The sequence below is a fragment of the Bufo gargarizans genome, chromosome 5, assembly GCF_014858855.1.
Source record: "Bufo gargarizans isolate SCDJY-AF-19 chromosome 5, ASM1485885v1, whole genome shotgun sequence".
NCBI lineage: Eukaryota > Metazoa > Chordata > Amphibia > Anura > Bufonidae > Bufo > Bufo gargarizans.
The window spans coordinates 218,656,909-218,681,963 of record NC_058084.1 but is presented as its reverse complement, the minus strand read 5'-3'; the positions used below and the strand labels follow the sequence as shown (position 1 = coordinate 218,681,963).

The following is a 25,055-nucleotide window of genomic DNA, read 5'->3' as shown; positions in this document are numbered from 1 at the left end:
TGAATCCCTACTGGTTGAGGTAGGTAAAGACATGGAAGAGTTCCATAAACATGAAACTTCATGGTTAGGGAGGATTGCGGCCTTTAAAATGTTCATTCTCCCTCGCTTCTTGTACTTATACCGCACAGTCCCGATTTTGTTACCAAAAAGGTTTTTTAGAAAGGTGCAACAACTACTCTCCAAATATATATGGCGCAATAAGAAGCCGCGGATAGCAAGTAATATAATGCGGAGACCCCGAGCAATGGGAGGTCTAGCGGTCCCAGACATGGAAATGTATTATATTGCCACATTAGTATCCATGCTTAGGAGTTGGCACAAAGAAAAGGTTGAGATCCCATGGGTCCAAGTGGAGCAAGCGCAGGCAGCACCCTTTACCTTGCCAGATTTAGTATATCTGCCCTTCTGGGATATTCAGACCCCAAAAAACTTAACTCCAGTAATGCTGGCTTCGGTGACGGCATGGAAACGTTTTCATGACATAAACAAAGAGGGATATAAGCCGAAAGTGACCTCAATTCCATTCTCTCTGGTCAGAGCACTACTTCCACATGCAGATCTCTCGGAATGGAATATAGAGAACGAAAGTAATATTGAACGGTTATTTGAAAATGGGTTGTTGAAATCTTTCCAAACCCTGCAGAAGCAATTGCGGATACCCAAGTCAGATTTTTTTAAATATTTACAAATCCGGCACCTGGTACAATCATTAACATCATCGAATCTGAGATGCAATCAGGTGGGTATGTTATACCTCTCTGGGGAGTCCAAAGGAATTAAAAAATTGTATGAATCCTTACTCCAGCCAATACAATTTAAAAAATCTCACCCTATGCGTAAATGGGAGAGCTCACTAAATATCATCATAACAGATAACGAATGGCAGAGAACAATTAAATTGATACATTCACACTTGCACTGTTCTAGCCATGTGGAATCGGCTTTAAAGACTATACTGCACTGGTACTACACCCCAGAGAGATTGCAGCATATGTATGTGGGGGTGTCGGGTGACTGCTGGAGGGGCTGTGGAGGGGGGGGTACACTTCTTCACATCCTTTGGAAGTGCCCTCTGTTATCTAAGTACTGGAAAGAATGTGAGGAGCTGCTGAACAGGCTGCTCCAGGGGAAGGTTCAGTGGTCTCCACAATTGGCCTTACTTTTAGTTGGAGTGACAGACCTCCAGTTGAAAAACAGGAAACTGGTATGTGTTATCTGTGTTTTAGCAAAACTAATGATACTGCAGAGGTGGAAATCACAGGAGACACCAAGTGTGAAAGATTTAGTATCAGCCATTAACACCACCTTTGCTTACGAGAGAATAATAGCCTTAGGGAACGGATCCTATCAAAAATTTGTGAAACAATGGCAGCTATGGCTAACCTCTAGTTATTGTGTTATGGGGTAGATGGTCAATAGTTTATACATAGGTTAGCAGGGCTCTCAAAAATTGGGATAGAGATTTGGGTGCGTAGGGGTTGACCAACACACATATGTGATCGTCACACATATTTATTATACAGCGGACTATCACCATTAGCTAACAAGCAAGAAAAGTTTAATATGGTTACAGAGGAAGGGTGGATACTCATTGAATTACGTTGGGTATACGAAGCATAAGGTTTTCTATATGTAGTATTTGAATTTACATGAAGAACATTGGTACTGATCGTGGATGATGTCTATAATACTTGACTCTTTAGTATAAGACAACTGTTATGTTATATACAGTTAGTTGTTTTTTCAATATCTCGACTGACGATAAGAAATTTGTAATGCAACTTTTATTGTAATATGTATTTACTTTACAAAATGCCAATAAAAAAGATTGAAACAAAAAAAAAAAAAGAAAAAAAAGAAGGGGGGGGGGGGGGATTAATTCAAGATATTTCAATTAAGCGTATTCTAAGTCAGTCTGATATGGTCCTGATAAGAGACAATGTTATGAAGATAAGAGACAGAGGGACAACTATAGAAAACACTGTTGGGGGGGTATAGGAGAAGGTTAAAATGTCTAAAACCGAAATCCCCACGTTGAAAATGGAGGAAAAATGGCGAATTTTGTACTGGGGGGAATCTATGGCCTGATTGATGTCAGTTAGAATATTAACTTGGAATGTCCGGGGTATTGGCGATAGGCTAAAAAGACAGACGGTCACTGATCTGGTTTGGAGACACCTACCTGTGATTGTTAGTTTTACTCAGGGCATGATCCCCCGTCTAGGTGGGGGATGGGCCACGCAGCTCCACCACTCCATCTATACTAGAGGAGTGACCGTATTAATTCACAAGCAGATTGATTTTGTTTGTTTGGCATCCTCTACTGATAAACAGGGGAGGTGGAAAGCTTGCTGGGAGATTCTGCATTTTGGCCTTTGTATATATTCCTCCCGCTTTCTCTCTTTATATACTTAATTCTTAATTGCCTACTAGTATTTATGGATCAGTGGCCTGAATGTCCTTCCATAGTCAATGGGGACTTTAATTGTGTTATTAATCCAGAGACAGATGGGATTATCCATGGGATGCAATATCTATACTTCTGTTCAGGGATCATCACTGGCACGCTTCTGTCAGGAATCGGGCTTTGAAGATGTATGGGGTTTCTTGGCGAAGGGGAAATGGGCGTATTCCTGTGTAAGGAAATACAGAAACAGGATAGACTTGGCCCTGATAAATAAATAAAAATACTCGATCTGTATTAAACATATGAAATATGAGGCAAGGTCTCTATTGGACCATGTACCTCTTTGGGTGGTTGTATGTATGGTTGAAAATAATCCTAATGTAAGGCCCCCATTTAGACTGAATCCCCACTGGATTTCCATAATGGATAATTACGATCATATAAAAAAAAAATTGATAATTTCTTTTTGGGATAGAAATTATGGCTCAGTGAAGACCCATTTGGTGTGGGATGAATTCAAGGCCTTTATGAGGGGGCGTCTTTATTAGTAACATTTGTAATTTGAGAAAATGTTATTCCAGGAAAGAGATGGAATTGGAGGAGGCTGCATTGGCTGGAATGAATGAGTTTTCCTGGAATGAAACGATCGAGAATAGGGTAATTATGCAGGAGACAAGCCGGGCTTATTCTGATTTTCTCCTGGATAAGGCCTAGCAGAGGCTTTTCTTTAGAGGACAAAAATATGTTTATGAATCGGGTCGTCCTGGGAAAATGTTGGCTAGGGTGATCTCTAACCAGGAACGGAAAAGAAAAGAGATTCTTAGTATGCGTTCTCCTGAGGGCAATATTACAAAGGACCAAGATTATATAAAGGAAATTGTTGTTAATTACTTTTTGGAATTATATAAATCACAAAATATTCCTTCAGATGAAGCGATAGATTCATATTTGCACTCCATTTCTCTTCCAGTGCTCACAGATATTCAAAGAGAATCCCTTGAGGTGGACTTTTCTCTTCAAGAGCTGGAAGATGCAATAAAAGCTTGCTCAGGAAATTCTTCGTATGGAGCTGATGGATTCCCATATGAATTAGCTTCCCCTGTCTTTTGAAGGTATTTACCAAGTCATTAGAGCAGGCATCCTCAAACTGCAGCCCTCCAGCTGTTGTAAAACTACAACTCCCACAATGCCCTGCTGTAGGCTGATACCTGTAGGCTGTTCGGGCATGCTGGGAGTTGTAGTTTTGCAACAGCTGGAGGGCTGCAGTTTGAGGATGCCTGCATTAGAGGAAGGAATACTTCCAGAATCAATAACAGAAGCTGTAATAATAGTGATATTGAAAGATGGTAAGGATCCCCTTGATATGGGGTCTTCTAGACCTCTCTCTCCTTTTAAGGGCTCGTTCAGACAACTGTGCCTTTTTTTGCGGTCCTCAAATTGCGGATCCGCAAAAGATGGATGGCGCCCGTGTGCCTTCTGCAATTTGCTGAGCGGAACAGGAGGCCTATTATAGAAATGCCTATTCTTGCGAATAGAACAGGACTTATAAGTTTTACGGGGCCACGGAACAGAGGAACGGATGTGGAAAGCACACAGAATTCTGTCCGCATCTTTTGCTGGCACATTGAAATAAATGGTTCCGTATATGGACCGTATGTGGAACGCAGGAAATGGCCTGTATACGGAACGCAAAATACGTTCATGTGAACGAGCCCGAATACTGATGTTAAAGGGACACTGACAGGCCAAATCAGCATATTTAGTTATATATATGACATTACGGGTCTTATACAGTCTATTAAAAGCATCTAAGTATCCCCCCTGTCCACCTTATAAATACCGAAAAATTAAGTTTTATAACCTGCCTGTCTCGTCACCAATCTGCCCAAGGGGCGGCGTTTAATCTCAAATTGCGCCCAGCCAGCCGCTCCCAACTGCCGTTCTGAAGCCCCGCCCAGCTCATCAATATTCACTTCGCTGGGCGGCGGCTACAACTCTCCCCAGTCAAGATCCTGCGCAGGCGCGATGTAACCACGGCTGGGCGCAAGTGCAGAAGATTAGCCGAGGACGATGCCAAGAGGATTCAATTGCCCATGCGCAGGATCTTGACTGGGGAGAGTTGTAGCCGCCGCCCAGCGAAGTGAATATTGATGAGGAGCAGAAAGTATCTTAACAGAAGTAAGTTTTGGTGGATCTAGTACATTCTGAAGGTGTCAAAAGCAATGAGTTTCTCCATCCTTTGAGTTAAAGCTATCTCCTCATAAAACTCCATATAAAGTTAGCCACTTCCTTGTCTCCCCATGTGCCTCATTTGTTTATAAACCCAATTGCCACTGGTAGCGTCCAGCCTCAGCAATCCAGTAAAGGCGGTCATGCATGTGCAGGTGTTTAGACTCCGACTCTATCCCAAAATTGTAAGAGCTTTATTGTTGCCTCTGCTGCTTTTTGATTGGCCAGTAGAAAGATTTCATGATCATCTCCCCTCTCAGGAAGCTAACTGTACTGATTTTACATGCACCAGGAGCTGTCTGCCCGATTACCAACAGCACAAATGGATCGTCTGCTCTCTAGTTACAACGCATGAGAGTTGTGAGAGCTTCTGATAATCGCTGCAGACAGCTCCGGAAGCATGTCATATTAGTATAGTTAGTAGCTTGATCTGGAAAGGTTTTCTCCCCTAGAACTGTCCTGCTACACTAATATTACATGCACCGGTTTTGTTCAGTTCAGTGCCATCTACTCACATTGCAGCTGCTGGCCAATCAATAGTCTCAGTAGTGGCAGCAGTCACAAGCCATGCCTGCACGTGACTGCTGAAGCCACTGATTGGCTGGCAGCAGTGACGTGTCTGTAGGTGGCATTTCACACTTCAGGTCCAGCAAAGACTAGAATAGGAGGAAAACGGAGCTCAGGGCTAGAATCAGAGTGCTGGCAACAGGTCAGTCTTTTTTTTTTTCTTAACATGAAACAGGGTTCCTGGCCTCAGAGAACATCTTTAAGACAACAGGCTATGCAACTATAAATAATCACAAGAATGACACTGTAGATTTTGTTGTAGAATATTCCTATTCAGGTAGATGGGACTGATTTTCAGTTGCGTAAAATGATGATTACGCTTACCGGTAATTTGATTTTCCAGAGTCCATGACAGCACCAGGAGAGAGGATCCTCTGCCCAGCACAGGGAACCCACAGATATTTAAGAAGGAAGGGCCTCTCCATTCCTCAGTGGTCTTCGGAGACGAAAGAGCATCCCCGATATCCATCCTTCCGATTCATCCGAATCCATTGCGTTTAGTTCCTCAAACTTTATTTTTTATATATTTTTTTTTTCTTGCGTACCCTGTGCACCATAACACCATAAAGACCCACCACCAACAAGCAAGGGAGGAAATAAGGGTGCCGTCATAGACTCTGGAAAATCAAATTACCGGTAAGTGTAATCATCATTTTTTTCCATCATTTATGACAGCGCCAGGAGAGATCACAGAGATAGAGAGTTAGGCCACATGCACATGAACGTATTTTCTTTCCGTGTCAGTTCCATTTTTTTTGCGGACCGTATACAGAACCATTCATTTCAATGGGTCTGCAAAAAATACGGAAGTTACTCCGTGTGCATTCCGTTTCCGTTCCGCAAAAAATAGAACATGTCCTATTATTGTCCGCATTACGGACATGGATAGTACTGTTCTATTATGGGCCAGCTGTTCTGTTCCGCAAAATACGGAATGCACACGGAAGCCATCCTTATTTTTTGCAGATCTGTTTTTTGCGGACTGCAAAATACATACAGTCGTGTGCATGAGGCCTTAGGGTGGGACAACAGCTTGCAAGACCTTACGACCAAAAGAAAGGTCAGAGACAGAAGAGAGGACCAGTCTATAGTGCCTATAAAAGGTTAGAGCAGAAGACTAGGTAGCCGCTTTGCAAATATCGTGGATAGACGCATCCGCACTCTCTGCCCATGAAGTAAATACTACTATTGTGGAGTGCGCCGTCCAACCCATAGGTACTGGTTTCTGTAAGGAAACATAAGCTGGCCAGATAGCCTGCTTAATCCACCTGGCTATGAAACTTTTGCTAGCAGCCTTTCCCTTATTAGGACCTGAATACTGAATGAACAAGACTTCCTCCATTTCCTAGTAGCATCCAGGTAAGCTAGAACAGATCTCCTGACATCTAAGCAACTAAACTCCAACTCTTTTTGACACCTGGGATTGGTACCAAAGGAAGGTAGCACCACCTCCTGAGACTTATGGAAGTTCGACACTACTTTAGGAAGGAAGGCTGGGTCTGGTCTAAGGACAATTCTATCCTTCTGGATGGACCTATATGGGGGATTGATGGACAAGGCCTGGATCTCCCACATCCTTCTAGCTGACGTGAATGCTACTAAAAGGCACATTTAAGAGTCAACATCCTGATAGAGATCTCAGAAATCGGTTCAAAGGGTCCTATCATCAAACTTTGCAACACTCGATTTAAGTCCCAGGGAGGAACTTGCAAAATCCTAGTTGGAATCTCCCTAGCAATTGTTTTCCAAAACCTCATGATAAGAGGATGAACAGCAAATCTAATGTCCAGAAAAAAAAAACGCTCAAAGACGAAATCTGGACCTTTATAGTACTAAGGGAAAGACCCTTCTCTAGACCCTTCTGAAGTAAATGCAAAATCCTGGGAATAGAGAGACTACACTGCGGGACAGGATCAATTCCCAGGAAAGAAAAGAAAGCCGCCCAGGATCTAGCATAGATCCTGGTGGTTACCAGTTTTCATACTTTTAAGCAAGGTGGAAATAACGGATTCAGACAAACCTCTATGCATTAGCAATGACCTTTCAAAAACCAGGCTGTCGAGTGAAGGCCTTTTACCGGAGGGTGGATGACTGGCCCCTGGCTTAATAAGTCCGGGATCTCTGGTAGCACCCAAGGCTCCCCGACTGAAAGAAGTCTCAGCCAAGTGAACCAAGCACAACGGGGCCAAAAAAGGTGCTATCATGATCATCGAAGCCCTGTCCTCCCTTATCTTCTTGAGAACCCTGGATATTAAGTGAAAAGGACGGAATGCATAGAGAAGACCCTGGTCCCACGGCTGTAGAAAGGCATCCACCGCCAAAAGAAAAGTCTCTCGGAAAGAGGGAAAAAAAACATTTCTTGTAGCAAAGAGATCCAACAGAAAGCTAGAAAGGTTCCCCCCAAAGCTGCACTAGCTGGAAGAAAACCCCTTGATTCGAAGGACCACTCTGCCTGGTCTAGCTTGTGGCCACTCAAAAAATCCACCTGTCGGTTGTCCACTCTTCTGATAGGAATGGCTGACAAAGACAGGACTCTTCCTTCTAGTAAGAAAAAAATCTGAGCTATTTGAGTAAATTCTATGGACCTGGTCCTTCCCTGATGATTCAAATAAGCTACAATAGAACCATTGTTTGAAAAAAACTTTTAGATGACTATTCTTGAGCAAGGGCAAAATCTCCTGCAAGGCTAGAACCGCCATCAATTCTTTTACATTTGGACTGGCATCTGCAGTTACTACTATTGGGTCCAAATTCCTCCAGGGAACCCAGGGACAAGATTGTCTGGATCCAATCACCATTTTAGGGAACTGCATGTCTGTCTGGAAATTTAAGTTTTTCTGTCCAACTCCGGAGAATCTCCCATTCAGGGCTCCTGGAGTGAGCCTGAGCCCACGGAACCGCCGGAATGTCCCAGAGCCAACATGCCTTTTCTGATAGACAGAGAGAAATTCTGAATAAGCAGATCTACCACTGAGCTTACCATCTGGAGGTAGAAGATATTTCTGGAGATGCAGAGTCCAGTAATATTCCCAGAAACTGTTGAACCTTCTGAGGAACCACTCTGGACTTCTTCGCATTGACTATCCACCCTAGAGAGTTCAGAATGCAGATCACCTGTTCAATTTGGGTGAGAGAGGCCCGTTCAGCTACGATCAGGAAATCATTGTTGTCCTGTCCATGGCATCTTTAAGCTGCCCTAGATCATCAAAAGGCAAAGATAATGTGCGCAAAACCTTAGCAATTGGCATGTCACTTTTCGGTGCACCGTCCCAGAGTATAGAATCTGCGGCATCAAATAGGTATTTGTGCTTAAACGACGAGGGAATAAAGTTGCGCTTGTCCGGATTCTTCCACTCGTTCGTTATCAGAGCTGCAACGTTTTTACGACTAAAAATATCTTTTTTTCTCCCTTCCAACCCCTCAAATATGATGTTCTGTACTGATCTCACTTCCTTGGGGTCCTCAATATTCATTGTAGCTCTAACGGCTTTCAGAAGTTGAACAACTTCGTGAATGGGAAAGAACGGTCTACCACCCCTATCCTCCTCCGAGGACGAGTCAGATAAAACTTCCGCACTTTCTACCAAGGCATTTTCATCCAAACTAGAGACGTCCAAAAACTTCTGCACAGAAGGGACTCTGTCTTTTCTTCTATGGGCTTCTTTTTTAGATTTAAGGGCATCACCCACTTCTTCTCTAATCAGTCTTTTCATAAACATCGAGGGGGGCTCTTCCACTATTGGGCCAGATTGATAAATGTGCTTTGACAGTAGCAGTTTATCATTCAGTAAGCTGCTTTACAAAAGTCGCACGTCTTTACGAAAAAGTCGCATGTTCTATTAAAAAGTTGCATAAGATAAGCATGGTCCTCACTGGAGTGATATTGCGCAATTTTTTGTGACTTTTTAAAATTGTCGCAATAGTAAATTTGTCTAGAGATTTACTTATATAACAAAACATGCCCACTTTCAGTAAACTGGCGAGCATAGCGCAGAGCCAATAAATGTTGTAAAATCTGGCCCATAATGTTTATTATGCAGGAACAACAGAGTAGTTTAACATAGGATGGGGGTAATTTGGCTTTCCACATTTCTTATGCTTTGTCTTAGCCTATACCTTCCTGGGTTTATCCTAAAAGACAATATGCCATAATAAACCCACATGTCAAGGAAACCAAAAGGGGGGGAAAGAACCTACTGCAGTAAATACCCTCCAACCTCCAACAATACCAAAGGTGCAGACGGGTCCTTCTGTGCCTCTCCATACAGCCAGAGGTCCAATGCACGTCTTGGATCTGGTCCTTCACGACAAGGATCCACAGGCCCCTGTAGCTGGGAGACAAAGGATCACGCTTCCTGCTCACAGCGGTTTCGCGATACTACGTACTGGAGATGCTTCCTGCGCTCCTGTTCTCTTGCCCGCTATCATGATCACCGAAGCCCTACTTGCATCAGGCAAGAAATAAAATTAAAAAAAAAAAAAAAAAGGATCCCCCCAGAAGGCTCCAAGGTATGTCACCCCCTCCACAGTCTTCAAAGAAGCGAGTAGCGGGAAGCTCACCCGGCACGCTCCCCAGCCCAGCCGGCGAATAAACTTAAAAGAGAAACTACTCCCCAGCAGATGCGCGTAGGAATCCTCTCCTAGCACAGTAAAACCACTGAGGAATAAAGAGGCCCCTCCTTCTTAAATATCTGTGGGTTTCCTGTCCTGGGCGTTGGATCCTCTCTCCTGGTACTGTCAAAGGGAGAAGGGAAAAATTCTACAGCAAAATCCACACCTTGTGAGTGCACTCTAAAACAGCAATTGGTAATTCCGTATCATTGCTCCTTTTTTTCGATTTCTCAGTTTCGTTTTACCAATGTAAAAGTAAATAAAACAGTACTAATGTGTAAGTTATGCTGTTAGAACTTACCTTTCAAATCTTGTCTCCACATCAAAGTTGTCAACATTCAAAACCAAATCAACGTTATTCTCTGCGCTAATACTAGTCCTTGTAGTAGTATATACACTCAACTGAAAGGAAAGAGAAGAGAAATGCATGTGGTGTTAAAGGGGGTTTCCAGGACTTACAGACTGGCAACCTATCCTCAGGACCAGTGATCAATATTAGACTGGTGGGAGTCCATCTCCCAGCACCCCTGACGACGAGCTGTTTGAAGGTGCTGCAGTGATTTGATGAGCGCTGCATCCTCTGCCTACCATATTAAGTTCAGCACTGTGTGTGCTTAGTGCTGATGCTCAATCCTATTCCCTTCAATAGTACTGAGCTCCACAGAAGGCCTAGTGACAAGCTAGGAGGGCAGAACCAGCGGCACAGGGAGTGGCATTAGAGAAATTTTTATTTTATTTTACGCCATTTGGGGGCCTATCTCAAATATTTAATTATCTCAGATAACACCTTTAAAGGGGTTGTCACCTGAAAAATATTCTACAGGAACTGGATCCGAATACTTTTGTAATCTATATGTATAGTGCCACCTGCTGTTTGTTCTTTTTTTTTTTTATTAATTTTAAATTTTTTTATTCTCCGTCCAGCTCATTGAGGTTGACTTACATGCTCAAATGCCACCAGACAGAGCAGAAAGGTAACACCCCCTGAGGTATTGCACCCAAACTGCCAGCTTGAAATAGTTCTAGCAGATCAATTGCAGCAGTGAATGGGCAGATCTTTGGATCCATTTGAGATACAGGGCTGATTCTAAGGTTCTTAGAAAGAGATCGCCGTGTACTATATGATGTCTGGTTTATATTTTCCAATTATTTGTTGGATAAACCCTTACATTACTCTTCACTAAAATAACAAGCCTAGCCCAAATACTGATAGACAACTCTATCAAATTATTCCTTAACTAAATGTTACAGTAGGCACTGGGCTTTGTGATAGTCTGGTAGATTCCTCACCCCAGAGCCCAGTGGTGGTGTGCTTCCACCACTATAGCTGAAGCTAGGAGGGGTGTCTACATAGTGTATCTCCAGACACATAATATACATATGTGTACATCTTATATGCATACCTGAAGCTTCGGTCTCTTAGATAGGTATGGCTTGATACAGTTGTCACTGTGGCTTTCACAGGGTTTTGTGTAGACGATGCCATACATTACCCAGCAGGTATGCACTACATATACAATGAACACGCCAACCACCAGGGTAGTGAAGGAGCTTTTGTTCAGCATCGTAGATGGAGAAAAGTGCAGCACAAAAGCAATTTGGGATCCAAAACTGGTAGAGGAAGGAAAGATCTGTAGGGAAAAACAAAGCATGAATCTGCCCGGGATACCTATAGATTACATGCGAATGTAGCATCAGCAGGAACTTCCAAACACAGAAGCAGAAACGCACAACTACAGTTATGAACTAAACCTAGTCCTCTGAGACTGCTATGGGTCTGATAAGGGGTCTCCCCACTAATCGCAAGAATGGGATTATTTTAGTCCTGTTTGCGGGCGGAGAAGAGAACAATCATTCATGGGGTGGTTTTTTGCTTTTATACAGTTTTTGAAAGGCTAGGACCACACAGCAAATTTGTCCGTGACACACGTTTTATAGCTTAAAGGGGTATTATCATCACATACAATGGGGGCATATTGCTAGGATATGCTCCCATTGTACGATACGTGCAGGACCCACCTCTGGGACCCGCACCTACATCGAGAACGGAGCAGGGAGAGCTGTGGCTAGAGGACCCCGGGTTTCCTTGAGTATGTCCACCACCAAGCACTGCTCTCATACAAGTGAATGGGAGCGCACAGCGCATGTGGGACCCCTGCTCCCATTCATTTCTATGGGGCAGACGGAAATAGCCGAGCAAGCGCTCCATTCTCGTTGTAGGTGCCGGTCCCCGAGTGATAGCTGCAGCAGCCATTTACAGAGGAGGTACCATATGTATAAAGGCCTACCCCTGAGTGATAGCTGCAGCAGCCATGTACAGAGGAGGTACCATATGTATAAAGGCCTACCCCTGAGTGATAGCTGCAGCAGCCATGTACAGAGGAGGTACCATATGTATAAAGGCCTACCCCTGAGTGATAGCTGCAGCAGCCAAGTACAGAGGAGGTACCATATGTATAAAGGCCTACCCCTGAGTGATAGCTGCAGCAGCCCTTTACACAGTACATACCATATGTAAAGCCTTGTTCCTGGGTAATAGCTGTAGCCATGCACACAGGACATACCATATGTAAAGCCTTGTCCCTGAGTGATAGCTGCAGCAGCCATGTACAGAGGAGGTACCATATGTATAAAGGCCTACCCCTGAGTGATAGCTGCAGCAGTCATGTACAGAGGAGGTACCATATGTATAAAGGCCTACCCGAGTGATAGCTGCAGCAGCCATGTACAGAGGAGGTACCATATATATATATATATATATATATATATATATATATATATATATATATATATATATATATATATATAAAGGCCTACCCCTGAGTGATAGCTGCAGCAGCCCTTTACACAGTACATACCATATGTAAAGCCTTGTTCCTGGGTAATAGCTGTAGCCATGTACACAGGACATACCATATGTAAAGCCTTGTCCCTGAGTGATAGCTGCAGTAGCCATGTACAGAGGAGGTTCCATATGCAAAAATATCACTGAGGGCAACCTCCTAAAAATTAACTTTTAATCAGTATATCATAAAATACACCAGGTAAGACTGGTCCCACCAATATAGCCATAGTACGGCGGGAAAAAAATAAATCAGAAAGCTGTCAAAACAAGGACGGTTAGCAGCTAAGTAGGCCGGGTAGCACAGATGGAACAACACGTCAGAGAGACTAATGCCTGTCCCTATGCGTACCCTAATGGTCCATTCACATGTCCATGGTGTATTGCAGATCCGCAATACACCCGGCCGGCACCCCCACAGAACTGCCTATTGCGGACAAGAATAGGACATGTTCTATTTTTTTTCTGGAGCTACAGACCGGATGACCGGGTCTGCACTCCTGAAATGTGGATGCGGAGAGCACATAGTGTGCTCTCCGCATCCATTCCTGCCTCATTAAGGCCCCATGCACACGGCCGTTGTTCACAGCCGTGTGCGGGCCGTGGAACCGCGGCCTGGATCCCTTCCTGTGAGCTGGAGCGCACGGCGTCACTGGTTGCTATGACGCCGTGCGCTCCCTGCTGCCGCCGCTATACAGTAATACACTGGTTTGATCTATACCAGTGTATTACTGTACTGTGCCGGCAGCAGGGGGCGCACGGCGTCATAGCAACCAGTGACGCCGTGCGCTCCAGCTCACAGGAAGGGATCCAGGCCGCGGTTCCACGGCCCGCACACGGCTGTGAACAACGGCCGTGTGCATGGGGCCTAAGAATGAATGAGTCCGCACCTGTTCCAGATATTGCAGAACGGATGCAAACCCATTCAACGGATGTGTGAATGGATCCTAAAGCCAAGCGATACACCTTGATGGTAGGAGTACTCTGCCCTTATGCAGCCCTATCACCTATCTGATACAATATACAAAGTTCCAACGCATTTCCCCTTATAGTAAACAAGGTTCATCAGGGGACAAATGGTATCAGTCTGGTAATGGAATACCAAAGTAACAGATAAAGATACAAAAGATAAGTAACACAAAGCTGGAGCGACCCAAACCTGCCGTGGTCTGTGATGAGATAAAGAGACTGTGGTCGGCCTCTGATACAGATACACAATGTGATACTCAAACAACTCAGAAATGACCAAAAAGACCACTAATTAAGAACAGTTAACTTATCTGATAAAAGTAGGAGTGGGCGTCATCCTCACACAGACCAGCAATGCACGGTCTAAGGACAGCACTCACATGGAACGTATACATATGGCAAACTAAATAACCCCAATCCTGTACGGCCATCTAGCGAGATATTGTGAGATTTCGCCGCGCAACATGCAATCTTGCGCTTTGCTTCTCCAATGGGGTTATTTAGTTTGCTGCATGTATGCGCTCCATGCGTACATAATGTGGAGCGCATCTTTATATCACTGTGTTTCTCCCAATGAATACACTGGGAGTTTAAGGGGGCGAGAACCCGGGGAGGAGCTAGGGGGGCGATTTACCCAATAACTGCGCATACCTGGGTCATCTGACCGGGATGGGCAGTCCAGAAGCCTGAATTCACCTATGGGGCTTTAACCCGCCCAGGATCTTACATTTAAAAGTGAGTGATTTCCTTACACCAAATGGAGCTGCATCTTTGGCCTCCTGGAGCCCTCCAACCGTGCATTGCTGGTCTGTGTGAGGATGACGCCTACTCCTACCATCAAGGTGTATCTCTGGGCTGAGCATAAGGACAGGCATTAGTCTCTCTGACGTGTTGTTCCTTCTGTGCTACCCGGCCTACTTAGCTGCTAACCGTCCTTGTTTTGACAGCTTTCAGATTTATTTATTTTTTCCTGCTGTACTACAGCCATATTGGTCAGGGTGGGAGCAGTCTTAACTGATGCATTTTATGATATATAGATTAAAAGTTATTTTTTAGGAGGTTGCCCTCAGTGATATTTGTATTGTTTTAGGAACTGTGTGTGAGATATTACTTTCGGTGATTTTGTACCATATGTAAAGCCTTGTCCCTGAGTGATAGCTGCAGCAGCCATGTACAGAGGAGGTAACATATGTAAATCCTTGTCCCCGAGTGATAGCTGCAGCAGCCATGCACACAGGACATACCATATGTAAAGCCTTGTCTCTGAATAATAGCTGCAGCAGCCATGTACACAGGACATACAATATGTATAAAGCCCTGTCCCTGAGTGATAGCTGCAGCAGCCATGTACACAGGACATACCATATGTAAAGCCTTGTCTCTGAATAATAGCTGTAGCAGCCATGTACACAGGACATACAATATGTATAAAGCCCTGTCCCTGAGTGATAGCTGCAGCAGCCATGTACACAGGACATACCATATGTAAAGCCTTGTCTCTGAATAATAGCTGTAGCAGCCATGTACACAGGACATACAATATGTATAAAGCCCTGTCCCTGAGCGATAGCTGCAGCAGCCATGTACAGAGGAGGTACCATATGTATAAAGCCCTGTCCCTTAATGATAGCTGTAGCAGCCAAGTACAAAGGACGTACCATATGTAAAGCCCTGTCCCCGAGTGATAGCTGCAGCAGCCATTTACAGAGCAGGTACCATATGTAAAGCCTTGTCCCTGAATGATCGCTGCAGCAGCCATATACAGGGGAGGTACCATATGTATAAAGGCCTATGCCTGAGTGATAGCTGCAGAAGCCTTGTACACAGGACATACCATTTGTAAAGCCTTGTCCTGGGTAATAGCTGCAGCAGCCATGTACACAGGACATACCATATGTATAGAACCCTGTCCCCGAGTGATAGCTGCAGCAGCCGTATACACAGGACATACCATATGTATAGAACCATGTCCCTGAGTGACAGCTACAGCAGCAATGTACAGAGGACATACCATATGTAAAGCCTTGTCCCTGAGCGATAGCTGTAGCAGCCATGTACAGGGGAGGTACCATATGTAGAAAGCCCTGTCCCTGAGTGACAACTGCAGCAGCCATGTACAGAGGAGGTACCATATGTAAAGCCGTGTCCCTGAGTGATAGCTGCAGCAGCCATGTACACAGGACATACCATATGTAAATCCTTTTCCCCGAGTGATATATGCAGCAGCCATGTACACAGGACATACCATATGTAAAGCCTTGTCTCTGAGTGATAGCTGCAGTAGCCATGTACAGAGGAAATACCATATTTAAAGCCTTGTCCATTAGTGATAGCTGCAGCAGCCATGTACAGAGGATGTACCATATGTAAAGCCGTGTCCCTGAGTGATACAGTCCTGATCAAAAGTTTAAAGGGATTCTGTCACCTCCCCTAACCCAAAAAACTATTTTAAAGCAGCCATGAAGCACAGCTTACCTGGATTAGGCTGTGCTCTTTTATCTTGTAATCCGTCCAGCAGTTTCTGCAAAAAAATACTTTTATTGATATGCAAATGTGTCCTGAAGGTGCCCAGAGGGGCGTTTTGTTCCTCTTAGAGAGCCCAGTACCGCCCCTCTTACAGTGCCCAGCCCGCCTTCCTTGCACTGTCTAACCGCCCCCAGCCTGCCACAGCCTCTCCTCCCTCTCCTCCCCCCTCCCTCATGCCGAACGAACTCTCGCACAGGCGCAGTACCCACTGAGGGCTGCGCCTGTGCGATCAGCAGGAGACTGAGGGCAGGAGCTTCATCCTCGTCACTGGGCATGCGCTGAGCCCAGTGACGTCCGATGCTCGCTCTTCCCTGCTGACTGAGGGAAGAGCGAGCATCGGATGTCACTGGGCTCGGCGCATGCCCAGTGACGAGGATGAAGCTCCTGCCCTCAGTCTCCTGCTGATCGCACAGGCGCAGCCCTCAGTGGGTACTGCGCCTGTGCGAGAGTTCGTTCGGCGTGAGGGAGGGGGAGGAGAGGGAGGGGAGGCTGGGGGCGGTTAGACAGTGCAAGGAAGGCGGGCTGGGCACTGTAAGAGGGGCGGTACTGGGCTCTCTAAGAGGAACAAAACGCCCCTCTGGGCACCTTCAGGACACATTTGCATATCAATAAAAGTCGTTTTTTGCAGAAACTGCTGGACGGATCACAAGATAAAAGAGCACAGCCTAATCAAGGTAAGCTGTGCTTCATGGCTGCTTTAAAATCGTTTTTTGGGTTAGGGGAGGTGACAGAATCCCTTTAAGACCACTTGAAAAATGTCAAAAATCATATTTTACATTGTTGGATCTTAACAAGGTTCCAAGTAGAGCTTCAACATGAAACGAGATGAAATGAGAGTGAGACAAAACATTTTTTGAGCATTTAATTAATTGAAAATAACGATTAAACTGAAACAGGCAGTTTTTCAGCTGATACAAATTTTAGGACCACATGCCTATAAAAGGCCAAATCTGTGCAAAGATGTGGATTCATTGTCATTTTCTGTCAGGTAGTCGCACGTTGTGATGGCAAAGGCTAAAAAAACTCTCCCTTTTTGAATATGGTCGGGTTGTTGAACTGCATAAGCAGGGTCTCTCACAGCGCGCCATCGCTGCTGAGGTGGGACGCACTAAGACAGTCATTTGGAATTTCTTAAATGATCCTGAGGGTTATGGAACAAAAAAGTCAAGTGGAAGACCCAAAAAAAATGTAATCAGCACTGAGCCGGAGGATCCAATTGGCTGTCCGTTAAGACACTGGACGATCCTCGACCCAAATTTAGGCCCTTAGGTCCCTTTCACACGAGCGTGATTTCCGCGCGGGTGCAGTGCGTGACGTGAACGCATAGCACCCGCACTGAATCCTGACCCATTCATTTCAATGGGTCTGTGCACATGAGCGTTGTTTTTCACACATCAGTTCTGCGTTGCGTGAAAATCGCAGCATGTTCTATATTCTGCGTTTTTCACGCAGCCCTGGCCCCATAGAAGTGAATGGGGCTGCGTGAAAAACGCATTGCATCCGCAAGCAAGTGCGATGCGTTTTTCACTGATGGTTGCTAAGAGATGTTGTTTGTAAACATTCAGTTTTTTATCACGCACGTGAAAAACGCATCAAAACGCATTACACCCGCGCGGAAAAAACTGAACAACTAAACACAATCGCAGACAAAACTGACTGAACTTGCTTGCAAAATAGTGCGAGTTTCACTGAACGCACTCTGAACGCATCCGGCCCCAATCCGCAACGCCTGTGTAAAACCAGCCTTACTGGTGCTGACTGCAGCCCCATAACCATCAGACGGCATCTGAGACTGAAGGGCTTCAAAAACAAAAAACGTCTTCAAAGACCTCGTCTCCTTGAACGCCACAGAACTGCTCGTTTGGACTTTGCAAGAGAGCACCAAACATGGGACATTCAAAGGTAGAAGAAAGTTTTATTCTCGGATGAGAAAAAAATGTAACCTTGATGGTCCTGATGGCTTCCAACGTTACTGGCATGACAAGCAGATCCCGCCTGAGATGTTTTCTACGTGCCACAGTGGAGGGGGCGCCATAATGATCTGGGGTGTTTTTTCCTTCAGTGGAACAATGGAGCTTCAGGAAGTGCAGGGGCGTCAAACGGCCGCTGGCTATGTCCAGATGTTGCAGAGAGCATTCCTCATGACTGAGGGCCCTCATCTGTGTGGTAACGACTGGGTTTTTCAACAGGATAATGCTACAGTACACAATGCCCGCAGAACAAGGGACTTCTAGGAGAATAACATCACTCTTTTGGCCCATCCTGCGTGTTCCCCTGATCTAAATCCAATTGAGAACCTTTGGGGATGGATGGCAAGGGAAGTTTACAAAAATGGACAACAGTTCCAGACAGTATATGGCCTTCGTGCGGCTGTCTTCACCACTTGGAGAAATGTTCCCACTCACCTCATGGAAACACTTGCATCAAGCATGCCGAAATGAATTTTTGAAGTGATAAACAATAAAGAGTTCATGTTTGGAAGCTGGATTTCTGTTTTTTTTTTTTGGGGGGGGGGGGGGGGGGGGTTAGTTTTTTTTGGGAGGTGTGGTCCTAAACTTTTGATCAGCTGAAAAACAGCCTGTTTCAGTTTATCCGTTGTTTTCATTAAATTGAATGCTCAAAAAATGTTTTGTCTCACTCCCATTTCTTCTTATTGCATGTTGAAGCTCTACTTGGAACCTTGGTAAGATCCAGCCATGCTAAATATGATTTTTTGCCATTTTTCAAGTGGTCTTAAACTTTTGATCAGGACTGTACCTGCAGCACCCATGTACACAGGACATACCATATGTAAAGCCTTGTCTGTGAGTGATAGCTGCAGCAGCCATGTACAGGGGAGGTACCATATGTATAGAACCACGTCCCTGAGTGATAGCTGCAGCAGCCATGTACAGGGGAGGTACCATATGTATAGAACCACGTCCCTGAGTGATAGCTGCAGCAGCCATGTACAGGGGAGGTAACATATGTAGAAAGCCCTACCCCTGAGTGATAGCTGCAGCAGCCATATACACAGGACATACCATATGTATAGAACCTTGTCCCTGAGTGATAGCTGCAGCAGGCATGTACATGGGAGGTAACGTGTAGAAAGCCCTACCCCTGAGTGATAGCTGCAGCAGCCATATACACAGGACATACCATATGTATAGAACCTTGTCCCTGAGTGATAGCTGCAGCAGCCATGTACAGGGGAGGTAACATATGTAGAAAGCCCTACCCCTGAGTGATAGCTGCAGCAGCCATATACACAGGACATACCATATGTATAGAACCTTGTCCCTGAGTGATAGCTGCAGCAGGCATGTACATGGGAGGTAACGTGTAGAAAGCCCTACCCCTGAGTGATAGCTGCAGGAGCCATGTTCACAGGACATACCATATGTATAAAGCCGTATCCCTGAGTGATAGCTGGAGCAGCGATGTACACAGGACATACCATATGTATAGAACCTTGTTCCTAAGTGATAGCTGCAGCAGCCATGTACATGGGAGGTAACATATGTAGTAAGCCCTACCCCTGAGTGATAACTGCAGCAGCTATGTACACAGGACATACCATATGTAAAGCCTTGTCCATGAGTGATAGCTGCAGCAGCCATGTACAGGGGAGGTAACATATGTAGAAAGCCCTACCCCTGAGTGATAGCTGCAGCAGCCATATACAGGGGAGGTAACATATGTATAAAGGCCTACCCCTGAGTGATAGCTGCAGCAGCCATATACAGGGGAGGTAACATATGTAGAAAGCCCTACTTCTGAGTGATAGCTGCAGCAGCCATATACACAGGACATACCATATGTATAGAACCTTGTCCCTGAGTGATAGCTGCAGCAGCCATGTACATGGGAGGTAACGTGTAGAAAGCCCTACCCCTGAGTGATAGCTGCAGTAGCCATGTTCACAGGACATACCATATGTATAAAGCCGTATCCCTGAGTGATAGCTGGAGCAGCGATGTACACAGGACATACCATATGTATAGAACCCTGTCCCTGAGAGACAGCTGCAGCAGCCATGTACACAGGACATACTATATGTAAAGCCTTGCCCATTAGTGACAGCTGCAGCAGCCATGTACACAGGACATACCATATGTATCCCCTTAAGGACCGAGGACGTACCGGTACGCCCTATTTCCCGAGTCCTTAAGGACCGAGGACGTACCGGTACGTCCTGACTTAAAATCTGCATTCCGGCGCCGCAGGGGTTAATCGGAACGGGACGCCGGCTGAAATCATTCAGCCGGCATCCCGTAACAACGCAGGGGGGGGTCATTGGACCCCCCCGTATCGGCGATCGCAGAAAACCGCAGGTCAATTCAGACCTGCGGTTTTCTGCGTTTCCGGTCCATTCGGGTGTCCTGTGACCCGATGAACCGGAAAAAGACTGCGATCGGTGGCGTAATTTTACACCACCAATCGCAGTCCGAGGATTTGCAGAGGCGGAGCTGGCCCTGGTGCTGAACGCCGCTGTCCAGGGTGCTGATTGGTGCAGGGGAGAGAGGCGCGAGATTCAAACTTCCTGCGCTCCTCTCTCCCCTCCTCTTCCTGTCCAGCACCCTGACCGTGCAGCATCGTCCAGCACCAGCTCCTGTGTCCCCCTAAATCGGCATCCATCACCCTCCTGCACCCATCGCCACCCAGGTAGGTTAGGGTCAGTGAGGGAGAGGCACCGTTAGGCAGGGAAAGAAGGGAAAAGTTATATAAAAAAAAAAAAAAAAAACACATTTATTCCAAACTTTTTTTTTTACAACTTTCAGACCCCAGACCCCACGCCACTTGCCCCCCCCGCATCCCCCCCACCACCAGCCCCCCCCCCCCCACCCACCAACCCCCTCCCCCCACCACCAGACCCTTCCCCCACCACCACATTTTTTTTTTTCTGCGTGCGCTGACTGGCCGGCACTTTTTAGCGTCCGTCCACTGTTAGCGCATCGCCCGCCCCACCACCCCACCGACCGCTGATCAGCGTTGAACCGCAGATCAGCAAGTTTGAACTTTTTTTTTTTTTTTTTTTTCCTAACACTTGCCCATTTTTTTTGCCTGGACTTTTTAGTACGTGAACACCCGTGCCCCCACACACACGCACATAGAATAAAGGTTTACACGCACGCACATACACACGCACACACACACACCCATGGCCCGCCGGGTGTTCTCAGCCGAGGAGGCATATGCCCAGATTGCCTCCGACTCTGAGAGCCCCAGTGAGGATGAGGATGACCCCACGTTCCTTTTGTCATCCGCATCCTCCTCATCATCATCGGATGACGATGAGCCACCAAGGCAGCGGAGACGCCGCCAGGCGGAGCCAGGGGCCACACATGCTAGGGATCCTGTGGCCCACCCTAGTACGAGCCGCCCTGGGGTTCGTACTGGTTTCCCGGCCCACCAAATAAGTTCACCGGAGCCCCCTGCCGATGAACTTAGCTGGTGTCCCCCAGTGGACTTTGAGCCTGAGATTCCGGATTTCGCTGGCAATCCTGGAATCCAGATTCCCACAGTGGGGTTTACTGAAATAGACTTTTTTAGTTTTTTTTTCAGTAACCCACTGGTGAATTTGATGGTGGAGCAGACGAATCTGTACGCCCAACAGTTCGTCGCTCAAAACCCAGGCTCAGTTTTGGCTAGACCCGGTGGCTGGACGCCGGTCAGTGCAGCCGAGATGAGGACATTTTGGGGCCTCGTGCTGCATATGGGTCTAGTCCAAAAACCCAGTGTCAGGCAATACTGGAGTGGGGACGTCCTATACCAGACCCCACTGTACAGTATGGTCATGACACGTCACCGGTTTGAGGCCATCCGGAAATGTCTGCATTATTCCGATAATGCAGCATGTCCCCCCCGAGGTGATCCTGCCTATGACCGGCTGTACAAGATACGGCCGGTCATCGATCACTTTGGGGCCACATTTCAGCAGGCCTACGTACCTGGAAGGGAGGTCGCGGTTGATGAGTCTCTCGTTGCGTTCAAGGGGAGACTCAGTTTCCGCCAATACATTCCCACAAAGCGGGCGAGGTATGGCGTGAAGCTATACAAAATTTGTGAGAGTACCTCAGGGTACACTTACAAATTTCGTGTGTACGAGGGGCGAGATTCCCGGATTCAACCACCAGAATGTCCCCCCACTCTGGGTGTTACCGGGAAACTCGTGTGGGACCTTATGTACCCACTGCTGGATAAGGGTTACCACTTGTACGTGGACAACTTTTATACCAGCATTCCCTTGTTCAGGTCCCTTGCCGCCAGATCCACGTTCGCTTGTGGGACCGTGCGGAAAAATCAACGCGGCCTCCCTGCCTACCCCCTCCAGGTACCTATCCCCAGGGGTGAGACCCGTGCACTTACCAGTGGAAACCTGTTGCTGGTCAGGTATAAGGACAAGAGGGATGTCCTTATGCTGTCCACAATCCACGGTAACAGCACCACCCCAGTCCCTGTGCGAGGTACCGCGGCAACGGTCCTCAAGCCCGATTGTATCGTCGACTACAATCGGTATATGGGAGGAGTTGATCTCTCTGATCAAGTCCTCACGCCATATAACGCCATGCGCAAAACCCGGGCATGGTACAAAAAAGTTGCGGTCTACATGGTGCAGGTTGCCATGTACAACTCTTTTGTACTATCCCGAAGCGCTGGCAGCACAGGGACATTCCTCCAATTCTATGAGGCAGTCCTCAAAGACCTGATCTTTTCGGACCGGGAAAGAGCAGGCCGGAGTACCTCGGGAACTGGAGGCGCCCGGATCGTCCCTGGCCAACACTTTCCAGGTGTGGTCCCCCATACTGGAAAGAAGGGACGAACCCAAAAAAAGTGCAGAGTGTGTCACAAGAGGGGGATACGGAAGGACACCACAACTCAATGTGACACGTGCCCCGATCATCCGGGCCTCTGCATTATCGATTGCTTCAGGGAGTATCACACTTCCATGGAGTACTAAATTTTTATAATCCCCAACAGTTCACTAGAGAACATAAAACACTATGGCTCTCAGACTTTGGAGACACGAAAACAATTTTTCTTTCCCCAAAAAATATTAGTTTTAGTGCAGGCATCCTCAAACTGCGGCCCTCCAGATGTTGTAAAACTATAACTCCCAGCATGCCCAGACAACCTACAGCCATCATCAGGGCATGGTGGGAATTGTAGTTTTACAACATCTGGAGGGCCGCAGTTTTAGGATGCCTGCTTAGTGTCTCCAAAGTCTGAGAGCCATACATATTGGGCATCGTCGCGTGCGTAAAAGTCGTCGCTATAAAAATAACTTTTTACCAAACGCCTCGGATGAACGGTGTTAAAAATATAAAATAAAAACGGTGCCAAAACACCTATTTTTGGGCAAAATTTAAATTTAAATCCATTTTGCCGGTAATAAAGCAAGGGTTAACAGCCAAACAAAACTAAACATTTATTGCCCCAATTCTGTAGTTTGCAGAAACACCCCATATGTGGTCGTAAATGGCTATATAGCCGCACGGCAGGGCATAGAACGAAGGGAACTCCATACGGTTTCTGGAAGGCAGATTTTGATGGACAGTTTTTTTTTTTTACACCATGTCCCATTAGAAGCCCCCCCTGATGTAGCCTAGACTAGAAACTCCAAAAAAGTGACCCCATCTAAGAAACTACACCCCTCAAGGTATTCAAAAATTACTTTACAAACTATGTTAACCCTTTAGGTGTTCCACAAAACTAAATAGCGAATGTAGAAACAATTTTAGTATTAAATTTTTTTGTTACATTGCCTCAAAAAAGAGTAATATAGAGCAACCAAAAATCTAATTTACCCCAAAAATTGTCCCAAAACAACAACCACCTTATCCCGTAGTTTCCTAGATGGGGTCACTTTTATGGAGTTTCTACTCTAGGGGTGCATCAGGGGGCTTGAAAGGGTACATGGTGTAAATAAACCAGTCCAGCAAAATCTGCCTTCCAAAAACCGTATGGCGTTCCCCTTCTTCTATGTCCTGCCGTTTAGCCAAACAGTAGTTTACGACCACATATGGGGTGTTTTTGCAAACTACAGAATCAGGGCAACCCATTTTGAGTGTTGTTTGGCAGTTAACCCTTGTTTTACTCCTGGAAAAAATTGATTATATTGGAAAATTTTCCAAAAAATAGAAATTTCTAAATTGTTTCTCCATCTGCCATTAACTCTTGTGGAACACCTAAAGGGTTAACAAAGTTTGTAAACCCAGTTTTGAATACCTTGAGGGGTGTACTTTCTTAGATGGAGTCACTTTTTTGAAATTTCTATTCTAGGGGTGCAACAGGGGGCTTCAAATGGGACATGGTATAAACAAAACCAGTCCTGCAAAATCTGCCTTCCAAAACCCATATGGTGTTCCCCTCCTTCTATGTGCTACCGTTCGGCCAAACAGTAGTTTACGACCACATATGGGGTGTTTTTGCAAACTACAGAATCAGGGCAACCCATTTTGAGTGTTGTTTGGCAGTTAACCCTTGTTTTACTCCTGGAAAAAATTGATTATATTGGAAAATTTTCCAAAAAATAGAAATTTCAAAATTGTTTCTCCATCTGCCATTAACTCTTGTGGAACACCTAAAGGGTTAACAAAGTTTGTAAACCCAGTTTTGAATACCTTGAGGGGTGTACTTTCTTAGATGGAGTCACTTTTTTGAAATTTCTATTCTAGGGGTGCAACAGGGGGCTTCAAATGGGACATGGTATAAACAAAACCAGTCCTGCAAAATCTGCCTTCCAAAACCCATATGGTGTTCCCCTCCTTCTATGTGCTACCGTTCGGCCAAACAGTAGTTTACGACCACATATGGGGTGTTTTTGCAAACTACAGAATCAGGGCAACCCATTTTGAGTGTTGTTTGGCAGTTAACCCTTGTTTTACTCCTGGAAAAAATTGATTATATTGGAAAATTTTC

At 45.7% G+C, this 25,055-nt stretch overlaps 1 protein-coding gene across 1 annotated transcript in view; it reads right to left on the bottom strand.

Annotated features, from left to right (window-relative positions):
* Positions 1-25,055, bottom strand: part of CLPTM1L (CLPTM1 like) — a 111,998-nt gene that overhangs the window by 84,065 nt on the left and 2,878 nt on the right. Inside the window, exons 2-3 of the mRNA XM_044293052.1 lie at positions 11,218-11,445; positions 10,116-10,216 (exon numbers count right to left, since the gene is read on the bottom strand). Of these exons, the coding sequence (XP_044148987.1) occupies positions 10,116-10,216; positions 11,218-11,379 (263 nt within the window). The 5' untranslated portion in view covers positions 11,380-11,445. The remainder of the gene's footprint in view (positions 1-10,115; positions 10,217-11,217; positions 11,446-25,055) is intronic.